The sequence below is a fragment of the Narcine bancroftii genome, chromosome 3 (genome assembly GCF_036971445.1).
Source record: "Narcine bancroftii isolate sNarBan1 chromosome 3, sNarBan1.hap1, whole genome shotgun sequence".
NCBI lineage: Eukaryota > Metazoa > Chordata > Chondrichthyes > Torpediniformes > Narcinidae > Narcine > Narcine bancroftii.
The window spans coordinates 186,888,390-186,901,573 of NC_091471.1; the positions used below are offsets into that span (position 1 = coordinate 186,888,390).

At 42.3% G+C, this 13,184-nt stretch overlaps 2 protein-coding genes and 1 long non-coding RNA gene across 4 annotated transcripts in view; 1 reads left to right on the plus strand and 2 right to left on the minus strand.

The window, feature by feature from the left end:
- LOC138757941 (diacylglycerol kinase theta) overlaps positions 1-2,536 on the minus strand; it is a 161,129-nt gene extending 158,593 nt beyond the window's left edge. The window contains exon 1 of the mRNA XM_069926125.1: positions 2,030-2,536. Within this exon, the coding sequence (XP_069782226.1) occupies positions 2,030-2,348 (319 nt within the window). The 5' untranslated portion in view covers positions 2,349-2,536. The remainder of the gene's footprint in view (positions 1-2,029) is intronic.
- The window catches only part of LOC138757945 (uncharacterized), a 54,772-nt gene continuing 43,722 nt past the window's right edge, over positions 2,135-13,184 (plus strand). Inside the window, exon 1 of the long non-coding RNA XR_011354002.1 lies at positions 2,135-2,672. This is a non-coding gene — a long non-coding RNA (uncharacterized lncRNA). The remainder of the gene's footprint in view (positions 2,673-13,184) is intronic.
- wdr32 (WD repeat domain 32) overlaps positions 8,310-13,184 on the minus strand; it is a 70,946-nt gene continuing 66,071 nt past the window's right edge. For both annotated transcript variants that reach the window (XM_069926127.1, XM_069926126.1), the window contains exons 6-7: positions 12,765-12,910; positions 8,310-9,062 (exon numbers count right to left, since the gene is read on the minus strand). In XM_069926127.1, the coding sequence (XP_069782228.1) occupies positions 8,694-9,062; positions 12,765-12,910 (515 nt within the window). In that variant the 3' untranslated portion in view covers positions 8,310-8,693. The remainder of the gene's footprint in view (positions 9,063-12,764; positions 12,911-13,184) is intronic.

The following is a 13,184-nucleotide window of genomic DNA, read 5'->3' on the forward strand; positions in this document are numbered from 1 at the left end:
CTCTGCTAAGCTGCCTGTCTCCCCTCTGGCGAGCCTTGCTGTACTAACATTGGCTGTGCATTATCTCTACCGTTAAAGACACCTGCCTTGGGTATAACTGTGACCCATTGTCTTTCATTATTGTACCAAAAGTTTCTGCTAATAAAAGCCATGAATATTGTTTGACTGCATCGTCTTTGTCGACTTCATCAACTGGCACTTCCTCCCCCAACCTTTTTATTCAGGCGCTTACCTGTTTTTGCTTACATCTGAAGAAGGTTCCAGACCCGAAACATTGGATACCACCCTTTACTTCCTATGGATGCTGGGAGACCTGCTGAGTTTCTCCAGTAAATTTGTGTATTACTCCTCAATAATCCAACCCTTCCCTAGAATACACACATAACACTTTTTTTTTACATCCAAGAGTCTTTTAAATGTCTATATTGTATCAGCTTCAACCATCACCTCTGGCAATGTATTCCAGATGCAAAAAAATATACCTCTGACATCTCCCTAAACCTTCCTCCACTCACCTTAAACAAACGTCCTCTGGTATTTGCTATTGCTGCCCTGGGAAAAGAGTACTGGCTTGTCCACCTTATCAATGTGTCTCAGTCTTGTATACCTCTATTAATTCTCCTCTCATCTTGGGTTGTGCTAATGAAAAAAGCCCTAGCTCTGTCAACTTTGCTTCATAAAATTGTTCTCCAATTCAGGCAGCATCCTCGTAAATCTCCTCTATGGCATCTACAGCCTCCCTGTATGATACAATCAGAACTGAATGCAATATCCCAAGTGTGGTCTAATCAGAGTTTTATAGAGCTACAACATTTTCTCATGGTTCTTGAACTCAATCCCCAACAAATGAAGGCCAGCAGAACGTAAGCCAATATCAACTTGCATGACAACCCGAGTCATTTCTGAAAATATCAAGAGGGGTCCCAGAACACCATCAGTCACCATCCTGTCCATAAGAATCCTCTCCAAGAGTTTGCCCACCACTGATTCTACTTTTGCCTGAGAGCGCAGCTCCAACATGCAAAAACTGAAATAGTGAAGGAAAAAGCAACCTGCCTGATTAGCACATCATTCACCAACCAAAACACTCACCCACACCCCACTGATGAAGGTGTGCACCAATCACCATCCTCGGCTCCTCCAATGGCATTACCAAACACCACCACCCACAGGTTACCCTCCAAGTCGCACAGAAATGTTTCTATTCCTGCACTGCTGCTAAATCCCTCTCAACCATTTTGTGTGAGTAGCTTCACCAGGAGCACCGCAGTGGATGAAGGATTGGCTCATTGTTACCTTCACAAGGGCAATTAGCTCTGTTCAATAAATGCTTGTAGGAAAATACCCAAATCCAAAAACTTGATTAAATTATATACATGGTTAGATGAATAAGCTATTCTTAGAAAATAAATAACTGCTTGTCGTTTCACTGTCTACTAAGTGTCTGCAATATCACTCAGATATACACGCAAACGAATACTGCACCGCAATTGGAATGTTGATATAAATGATAATTTAAATATATTTTTAAAAACTGATCAAGCCAGATTTCTACAATAACAATTAATGCTCCAAGGTTTGTAATAAATAATCTTATTTAACCAGTGGCGGTCTTATCTTTTCTTTTGGGAACACAGAAAATTCAGACTGCTAGTCTCAACCTGCCTCCAAGGAAACGATCCGTTTGGTTCCTTGTCCTCTCGGATTTCCATGTAACCCTTTAATTATTCTCAATGCACCAAACTAACATAGGCTAAATCTCAATTGACTCTGGACTGAGGAGATTCTCCTCTGCTCTCAGGGCCACTGGTACCAGATGCAGAACGACCACAATATCAGTCCTTACCCCTTCACGCCCACGGACACTCGACCCGACTAGTCCACCGCTCGCATCTAGCCCCGCGGACACTCGGTCTATCCCGCCCTGCTCACCCACCCTCTTCTACCGACCGCGGACCCCCGGCCTATCCTCCTGCTACCCGGCCGGCCACAGCCCCTTCGATCCGTCTCCCTGCAGCACCGGACTCACGGTCGCACTGGTAGCCGCCAAGTCCCCAGATGAAGTCGGTGCAGTGTTGACAGAAGGTGGGCTTGGTCAGCGTCACCTTCCTCAGGCGGTGGCCGTAGCCCAAGAGCCGTCCCTGGCCGCGGCCCACCTGCGGAGTGCAGTTGGGACTGCCGCCGCCGCTCTGCGGCCCCTGGAGCCGAGGCAGCGAAGCGCGGCTTTCCGCCATCCGCCTGCGTCCTGGTCGAGCCGTGCTTCCCACGGGCGGGGCGGCCCGTTGCCTGGGCTCCAGTGCGACCGCCCCGCTCCACCGCCCCTGACCTGGAGCGCCGCTCGCTGACATCCGGACCTGCGCAGAGGGTTATCCCGGGCCGCGCACTCCCGGAGAGCGGAGGCAGGCAGGCAGGCAGGCATCCCGCCGCCGCACACTCCAGACCGAGGAAACCCGCGCGCTCCCGGCGAGCGGAGGCCGGACACCCGCTGCGCGCTCGCGATGTCCCGTGAACCTAAAGCAGAAGCGGCCCCGCGGTGGGACAAGGTCAGTGTCAGTGGATTGTTTCCTGCCAGCAACTCCTGTGACTGGTGAAGGAGGCAGAGACTCGCAACACTCAGCACTAGGGATGCAACACACAAACGTGCAGATCAGTAGCGGGCCATCCCATGGCAAGTGAGTAATCAATCACTGAGCACCTCAGTCTTTTAGCGGTTCTCCTGTCTAGTGGTGTGCCGCCACACAGCCCCCCCCCCCCCCCCCGAACCGGCGCCAATGTCCTTTTTAGCTGGGCGACCTCGCTTCTTGGGCTGGGCCACGATCACTGGTTCGGTGGGGTCTACGTTCACGCTGGACAATGGCGACAGGCTGAAGTCCGGCCAACAGCCTGCAATAAATCAGTTCTGCTCACTGAGCTCAATCTATCTGGTTGTGTTCTTTCAGTAGCAGTGTAGCTGTTGCTGCATTCAATTGAATGGTCAAATACTTTTCACTTTCCTGAATGAGTATGATTCCAACCATGAAGCAATTTGACATTGTCTGGGCCGCTCTTTGATATGAATGAGACAGGAATTGTACAAGCCGGAACTCACAAGGGTCGAATCAGTGGGTGCGGTTTGCGATCGCCTGATCGGGGCACACCTGGCCGTGATGCCGGCAGTGAAATTAACGAAGTTCAAGTGTGATCTAGGGTGCCCGATCATCCGAGCACCTGATGCTCCGACGGGGACTCTCGCCTCGGCTCCCAATGCCCTGTGCTGCCCTCCCGCCCATCCGAGGTCCCAATGACCCGGCCTCTCACCCATCCGAATGACTCAGTTGCATGCATGTAATAATCGACCGACTAAATTTTACCCCAAAAATTGGTACACAAAAATCAACTTTTACAGAAATATATACGGTATGAGCACACTTGATTATTGAAACGAATACAAATTAGCAATTTAAAAACTACATTATCATTCAGGTACCTTGCAGTTTGGCATAGGCGATCATGTCTCTCCATTCTTCACCCTCCGAATTGTAGTTGATGACTGCCTTGTTCTCCTTTGGAGAAGGCTCCATCTTTGAACTGAGACCAAAGTCGACGTTGACTTCATGGGAAGTCATTACATGGGAAAAATACCGAAGTGGTTTCCTGTTGCCTTCTTCAGTTGCAGTGACCATACTGGACTGGTAACCCTGGCCATTCATCAGCAGATACATCTGCCCAGTGTTTTTAACTTTACAACCATAAATTCCTATTTATAGAATCTGTTTGTAAAAACCATCCACTATCTGCAATCCATGGCTTCACTTGACCCTGATTGAGAAGTTACGCAGTTACGATACCTTGCCCAAGGATGACCTGTAGGCTATTGGACGGAAAGAGTGCTTTACTCCTTCTTTTGCTGAGCAATTGTGCAGCACTGATACTACATGCTTGAATAAATATTACATATATGTATTTCTTAATATTTATACAAAATGTGCATGCAAGAGTAAAAACATGAATCCATTATTTTTTCCTGCTCGTGGCTGTCAAACATCTGAAATTTATCATTTGTGGCTCTTACGTTAAGCGAGTTTGGCCAAAGCAGCCACATTAGCTATAGTGCAACCACTGCCCTAAATACCAATTCTCAACATGGCACGCAGTATCCATTGGAAGTAAAAGGGAACCACTATTTCAGGCCTGTGTGAGCAAAAGATAGGCAGGTGACTGAATAAAAAGGTAAGAGAGGAAGAGTGTTACACTCCTCAGCAGCAAATGAGAGACACATAAAAGAATGGGTTAAGTTTAACACAAAATTTCTTAACAAACTAACAATAATAGAATTAACAATAAACTTTACACCCGAACACCAGCCTTAATGGCAACTCTATACGAACAATAGATTATTATACAGCTTATGTGGGGGAAAAAACCCCAGACTAAGCTCAAATCAATAAAATTCCCAAAACAAAACCCCCAAGTCAGTCATGTCAAGTCTGTCAGTCAAGAAGGAACGACTCACGGATCTGGTCTCCAGGCTGGTTTCCTTGCCCAAGGGAAACATGAGACTTGCTTGAGTTTCGAATGTGGCAACAACCACCTTTACTTCCTTCATCTAGGAATTTTGACCTCCTAGACACCACACGAGGTTCACTCCTCCGAAGCCCTCTTTAGGGTTAACAAGTGGCCTGTCACACAAGTCTTCTCCTTTGACCACCCTGGCATGAGTGGTCCTATGTCTCCTGTCACACAAAGTCTTCCTCTTGAAAGAGGACAGGAGAGGCACTAGTCAGTCCCACACACATTCCGAAGATCAGAGTTCCCCAAACTGCTGTCAGGATAACAGTGCTGACACCCATGGACAAAGTAGCTCAGTCTTCCTTTTCCCACTGAAACATACAGCTCCAGACGGCAATGTTCGCATCCGTGAACAAAGCACCTCAGCATGTGGCTTGCTGAAGCTGCCGGGTGAACATGCACTGTCAGATCGACTGTCTGTAGTCAAATCCACTGACTAACCTCTTCAAAACCAGAGCGCTGGGCTTTTTAAACTGTCCAGCGTGTGCCTCCAGCTCTCCCCATTTGTGGAAAGGTTAAAACCCACAGGCTTGCTCTCCTGCGAGCCCACTGACTTCCAGCATGTTGTTCCTCTACTTTGACAGCTGTCAAAGTGGTAGCCCAGCACTATTACAGCTCCTAACAGCTGTCAAATCCTCCACATTAGGTTCAGTCCTTTCCTCAGTCAAAAATAAAATAGTCCAAAGTCTATAACAGAGGCAGGGGAAGGAACACAGGTGAGAGGGTAGAAAAGTAAAAAGCTGCATCATGGTTGGGCTGATGTGTTTCAGACATTCGCACTTATGGCCGAACCTTAGTGAGTTGATGGACAACCTTTTTTTTTGGCTATGGCTCCCTTAAAACATTTTTCAGGTGCATGGTGAACCCTCTGGATCGTCCAACCATTGAAGCAGCGTCATCAGTTGCACCGGCAGCTATGTTCTTGAATGGAATACTGTTTTCATTTATTGTAATTCTTAACTTCTTTGAAAATAGTAAGTCCCTTAGTATCTGTGTGGATCCTTCTGATGAACATCTCTTCCATCAGCTCATTTCCATTCCAGAATCTGGCAGAAGCCAAAAGAGCATTGTTCCCTTGCAGAGTGGATTTGTCTAATTGTAAGAAAATTTCTTGGATTATAATGAAATGACAAATTGTTTTTAAGTGTCCCTTGGACACTGGAAAGTAGAATTACTAAGGAGTTGCCTGAAAAGTTTCTTTGTCATTTAATTTCATGTCATCAAATATTATTATGGACACTAAAGGAAAAAGTGACTCAGTGATGTTATGAGCATTTCCACTTTTATCAATCACTTATCTTGCATATTGCAAGAAGACCCTTTTCTAATTTCTCTGACGTTTCAGTGATCATCAGTTTGAGCATTGGCCTTCTCTCAAAATTATATCAAAGGGTTTTGAAATAATCCAAGGATTTATCTTTCTTCTTTTTATGTACAGACTCAATGATTTTTTTTCAGCTTGCTTGGTCTCAGGGTTTCATTTGAAAATGTATTCAAACATATCAAACACATGGGCAGAGAAGAGTTTTGCGGAGATGTAATGAAACCATACAATAAGTATTCCACCAAATACTGCTAATGCTTCTTTTTTTGCTGAGGAACTCGTGGGTAAATATTTCTGAAAGTAACAAAAAATAACTATTATAAAACAAAAGCACTTCTTGCAAGGGTAAGCTCAAAAATCATCTTAAATTTTATGGAAAATTATCAACAGGACATAAGTTCAATAAAAGCTAGCAGGAGACAGATGCTATCCATCACAATAACGAAGCAAAATGAAGGCACTTGCGGATACGAGAAATAGGGAGCAAAACCTTTCCGCCCTGGAAATGAAGGTGATAGGGCAAAAGAGGAAAACTACCTGGAAGCCAATTTACACCCAAAGCTGGTTCCACGTCAGTCAAACACAATCATGTTGAAGCAAAGAATGCTCTAAAAACATTGTTAACTTTCCACATTTATCTAGGTAATTCTTGGCTTTCTCCAAATGACTCCAACTTTGAAAAAAATCTCATTGCTTGATAACTATGCAGCAGTAAGGTCCTTTCCTTGCCTTCCCCCCAAAAAGTTTAATCCATTCAGTTTTCATGTCCCCCAACATATCTTGGGTCCTCCTTATTAAGGATTCCAGTCTGTTCAGCCCCCCCACCTCTTAAATGTTCTGTGGCTCCCTAGAACATTGCAGAACATTATAGGCTCTTCACCCCACAATCTTGTGCTAATTTATGGAAACCTACTCCACAGCAATCTAATTTTTCCTGCTGTCATACCTATAATCCTCTACTTTTTTTACATCTATGTGCCTATCTAAGTTTGTATGTCTCCACCACCACCCCATCAATGCATTCCAGGCACCCACCACTCTGTGCAAAAAAAAAACAACTCTGGCACCTTAACTAAACTTTACTCATCTGAAACAGATGTCCTCTTGTGTTGGCCATTGTCACCCTGGAAAGAAGATGTTGGCTATCCACCAATCCAAGTTCCTTACAGAGAAACGTAATTAAAAGAGTACAAGGTTCACACTATGGTGTTTTGGTAGAATGAAAGACTATTGGCAGTGCATTCAGGAGCCTGATAACAGAAGGAAAGGAACTGTTCTTGAATCTGGTGGTGCTGATTTGCAAACTCATGCATCTTTTGTCTAAAAGAAGTGGAAAGGGAATGTGATCAGGGTGAAATGGGTCTTTTAATTTGTTGGCTGCTTTTCTGTGACAGAAGGATGTGCAAGTAGAATTGATGGACAGGAAGTTACCATGCAAGTTGAGGCATTTGGTGTGCTGGCCTTCATTAGTCAGGAGATTGAATTAAAGAACTGTAAGGTAATGTTGCAGCTCTATAAAACTCAGATTTGACCGTACTTGAGTATTGTGTTCAGTTCTGGTTGCCTTGTTATAGGAGTGATGGGGAAGCTTTAGAAAGAGTGCCGAGATTTATTTAGGATGCTGCCTGGATGAACATGTCTCAAATGAAAGGTTGAGGAAGTTAGGGCTTTTCACTTTGGAGCAAGAGGATGAGAGGCAACCCAACAGAGGTGCAAAGATTATGAATGGCACAGATAAAGTGGATAGACAGCACCTTTTTCACAGGGAGGCAGTGGCCTATATCAGAAGACATCTATTTATGTTTAGGGGAGACGTCAGAGGTAGTTATTTGTTTTATATAAACACACAATAGTGGAACACATTGTCAGGTGCAGTGGTTGAGGCTGATGCAATAGGAACATTTAAGGCTCTTAGATAGGTACATAGGTGCAACAAAAATAGGGGGTTATGGACTGTGAAGGGTGGGGAAGGACTAGATTGATTGTGGAGTAGATTTGTACAGTTTGGCACATTGTAGGCCATTTCTATTCTAAATGCAAACAATAAAATTCACCATGGATCCCACCCATTTTTACCTTTTTGGATCAGTGTACTTGCAATTGGCTTTTGTCAAGTCCTTGATGCAGACTACATCAAAACTATTAATATTCACAAGCTTTGGTATTAAAATTTGCTTCAAATACAAGAAAACAGACATTATGAAGTATAGATCTTTCTAATTACTTTATTAAAATATAATAACAATTGTGATGTGAATTGGTAATATCAAGGATATCATGCTGTTCTAACACCAGTGTTTAAAATTGTAATATTTCAGAAAGTATATTTGCATCTTCTGTTAAATAATTTATGTTCATTATCTCACTGTAGAAATGTTAGTCAATACTTAGGTTAATATTGCATTTAAACAGGAAATTAAGCGCAAGGTCAAATCTATTATATTTTGTACCAATGCTTTTATTTAACACATTTTATTATTCAACAACCAAACTGCATTTGCAAGATTATATATACAGTAACAAAGCTAACAAATTTTACCCAAATTGCTGATATAACTCCACATTAACAGTAGCTAGAAATCACTCAAAATTGGAAAATGACTATTCTTCACAGGAAGTTACTGCAGAAAAACTGTCCCATCAGTTAAGTCTCATAACATACAAATACTGGTTTACTGTAGTGCACTGTAAACCAAGGGCCACTTGGATTCAAGGATGACATCAAATATCTTAAAACAATTGCAAAATGTTTCACTAATTACAGATCAAAACTAATTATGAATATTTGTGTTCAATGCAACCTGCAAATAATCCTGGTTATTTAAAATTTGGGCTGGTATAAATACACTTGCCCATTAAGGCACCCAGAGGCGAGCTGACAATGAGTGGGTGAAAACTTTGTTGTAAGCACTACATCACTGTGTGAATAAATAGTTCTGATCTCCTGCAATGTAATTGCTTCTTTTGGTAAGCAATCACACAATTCATTGCAATGGCTGTCAAAGCCTAACAAGCGAATTCCATAGCCAAATGGTGAACAAATCAGTCGGCCATCTGGACTGAAGCAGAGTTCCTTAATGTAACCACGGCCCACGTTTGCTTCTTCAATGTAGTGTGTGAGGCAAAGAGAGCAACGAGGAGAGGATGTCCGAACTGGAGGCCCATCTTGAAATTCATAGATGCAAGTCCACTGGTTAAAAAACAAACACAAATGATTACCGGGCTTCTCCAATAAAAAGAACAAATACTGGAAAAACACTCAGTAGGTTGGGCAGCATCTGGAGGTCCTCTTTCATGTTCTTAAAACAACCTAAAAAAGGACTGAAATAGAACTTTGCCAATGCTAGAAATCTGAAGATGAAATATGCTGGAAATACTTTAGACGTCTGTCAGTTTTCAAGTCAATAATTTTTAACCCAACTGGAAACATTTTGAAATAAAATGAATTTCAAAAGACAAAGTAAGTGGCTGGAAAGAAGGGAATTTAATGGTAGGCTACAAGTCAAGTCTTATTAAATGGAAAAAGGTTGAAGAGGTAGGTTAGTGGGATTAGTTTGGAGGAACTGAACATGTTCTGAAAATATAAAACAAATGATGGCAGCAGTGACTGTCTTATTGAACCCTTCATGGAATTATACTTGCCATTTATTAAACTTTCACTAAATATTATTTAGGTTTTGTTGCATGACCAAAGGAACCGCTCACACTAACCATCCAAGACTAATATTTACAGAACAATATTTTTTATTTGTATAGGTGAAATACTTGTCATGCATGTGTATTGTTTGTCTTTATATGTGTTATGTCTAGTTGTGTCTTGGTGTTCTGCACCGAGGACCGGAGAACACTGTTTCATCAGGTTGTATCTGTGCAATCGATGATAGTAAACTTAAACTTGACGTGGGCATAAACGTCTTAATTTTTAATTAAAAAAAAGCAGGTGGTGTACTGCAGGATCAGTGCAGAGTCCTTTATAATATAATGTAGGTGGTTTGATTAAAACTGCAGAAGACACAAAAACTGGTGGAATCATTAATAGTGAACGTCATCTAACAAAACAAGACACAGATCAGATGGAAAGTTAGGCAGGGTGGCAGATGGAATTTGATCCAGGCAAGTGAGGTAATACACTTTGAACATCAAATTTTGGTAGGACATATACTGTAAACGAGTTGTCTGAGGAGCAGTGATATCTCAGAGACCTTGAGATGCAAGTCCATAGTTCTGAAAGGGATTACACAGATGAATAGTGAAAAAGACATCTGTATGATTACCTTCCTTGGGTGTGGCATGGAATATACAAGTTGGGCCATGTTGCAGCTGTACAAAACATCGATCAGGCAGCATTTTGAGAATTGTGTGGTTATCTGGTCACCACCAGCGGAAGGATTTGGTAGCAATAGAGTGCATAGAAGAGATTCACCAGGTTCTTGAATTCAGGGCTGTTGTTATAAGGAGATATTGGATAGGCGGATTTATTTTCATTGTAACTGACGGGTGACCTTATGAAGGTTCATAAAATTAGGAGGGGGATAGATAGGATAGTCAGATTCTTTTTCCTTGGCAAGGGGTGTGTAAAATTAGGAAGCACAGTTCAAGGTGAGAAATTTAGAGATCTGAGGGACAAATTTTCACAGAGTGGCAAGTTGCTAGAGGAGGTGGTGGAGGCAAATAAAATTACAATGTTTAAAATTATTTTGGACATTTCTGGGGACAAAGCCTCAAGATTCAGGGGAGTAGATTTAGGATTAAGATAAGAATGAATTGTTTTACCCAGAGAATAACAGATCTGTGGAATTCTCATCCCAAGAAAGGAGTAGAGGCAACCTCCTTAAAGGTTTCAAGACAGAGATTTTAGCATCATAGGGGAATTAAGGGTTAAGGGGAAGAGGCAGGTTGTTGGAACTGAGCGAGTCCATGACCAGTTCAGCCATGATCTTATGAGAAAGCAGGGCAGGATCAATAAGCTACACGGCCTTCTCCTGCTCCTATTTCTTGTTCTATATACTTGGATGATAATGTTTATTGTCATATACATTGAACAATGGACATATGCACCAAAATTCTTGTATGGCACAGCCAAATAGATACTTCATGAAAAGAAAACAATTTATTAAAATATTAAATAAAAAAGATAACAAATACACAAAAAAGAGGTTAATAAATATTCATAGTTACCACAATAAAACAGTGGCATTACAATAACGCAAAGAGTTGTCTGTGATGTTGGAGCAGTCCATGATTAGTGGAACAAGGAAAGGTTGAAGAGTCAAATAGCCATTGGAAAAAAAAAAATTCCTGAAACCAGAAGTGCTGGTATTTAGGCATCTGTACCTTCTACCTGAAGGTAGGAGTGTGGTTGTGACCAAAGTGACCAGGATCTTTATATTAGATGCCTTTTTCAACCAGTGTCTCATATGGGCCTGATACTTTGAGGATTCAACCTCCTGAAGGTTTTGCTCATGACAGCCTCGGAGACTGGGAGCAAAGACTTGCCGGGGCCTGTGGGAGTTCACAAGGGTATATCGTTGTTTTATCTTTTGATGCAAGCATTGAAGATAATAGGAAAGGTATAGAGAGATACTGACTTAATGTGGGCAAATTGAATCACCAGAGGATGCAATCACAGTCAGTATGGATGAGGTGTGCCAAAAGACCCCATTTCAGTCCTCTACTATGATTCTAAAATTTCAGTCAATGGCCCATGAGTTATGTCAGTGACCTGAAACCAGGCCAGCTTAAAGAAGGTACTCCCATACTACCACCAGCACATCTCCTGCAACGCCAAAGGTTCGAATACTCTCAATCACAACGATACTACCATCACAGATGCTTACTGCTCCATTTGGAAAGTCAGACCACCTGGTTGTGTTCCTTCCTGCACAAATGACAGAAACAAAAGTGCATAGAACCAGCAGTGAAGACTGTACAGAGATGGTCTTGGGAGGCAGAAAACTGGCTTCGCAACTCTCTGGAGTCAGAAGATTGGACCACGTTTGAGCAGAGCGATAGGCCTAAATGAATGTGCCACAGTGGTTACTAACTTTATCAGAAAGACCATGGCTGAGTGTATCCCTACTAAGACTAACAGATGTATCCTAACCAGAATCCATGGATGAATCAAGAGCATTCTTATCAGAAGATTCAGAAATACATGAAGTCCAGGTACAATCTCTGGAAGGCCGACACCAATGCAGAGACAATTCCTGAACATAGTGTCTCAAACAAATGCTCTATAGGTGTGGCAGAGCTTGCACACCTTCATATCCAATAACACAAAGCAGTGGAGCATCATTAACTGCAATATACCTTTTCCCAACAAGCTCAAGGCCTTCTATGCTTCTGAAGGGAAAAAGATGAAGCACCTCGTGAGCTATCACAGCCCCTGGACTGTGAGCTCCCAGTTTCTGAGTGGGGGAGATTCAAACTAGAGGGCATGGTTTAAGATTGAAGGGGGAAAATTATAAGGGGAACATGAGGGGAAATTTCTTTACGCAAAGGGTGGTGGGGATGTGGAATGAGCTTCTGACAGACGTGGTCGAGGCGGGATCATTGGTTACATTTAAGGAAAGACTGGATAGTTACATGGATAGGAGAGGACTGGAGCGGTATGCTGGTCAGTGGGACTAGGAGGGTGTGGATTTGTTATGGCATAGACTAGTAGGGTCTAACTGGCCTGTTCTATGCTGTTAAGTGGTTATATGGTTATATGGCATGAACAAACCCTTCAGGAAGGCGAATCAGATAATATGACACAATCTGGGAATCAAAGCCTACTATCTCACCTGCTATGGGTGGGCCTCAGAGAAACCTGTACACAATCTGGACACAGCTAACATGACTGTGATGTACTATTAATCAAATTAAAACATCTGACATTTAGTCCACGAACCTCTTGATCATCACTGTTGCTTGTGCACCGAATTAATGCAGCCCAGCCTTTGGGATGAAGCTGTAATGATGTAATACAGTTTCCTCGATCTCTTTCTGCAGGAATCTGTGGTGCTAAAACTTCAAGACTATTGCTTGGACTTCCAACTGTAAAACACAATTATTTTATTTAAAAAATTTCCAATATGCAGAATTCTCCCAATACAGAAACTTTATCAAAACCATCTCGCTAATTAAATTGTTATTTGAGGAAATCAATTTTAAGTTTATTTGTCACAAAACACCTCATATAGGAAGAAAGTTTCTTCTTCAAACACTCTGATAATTTTCTCCAACATTCATACTGCTGTTGAAAGAGCACAACTTACCACGTCTAGGATTGCAATGAAAAGATTAATTAGTATCAATACCAGCATGAAAA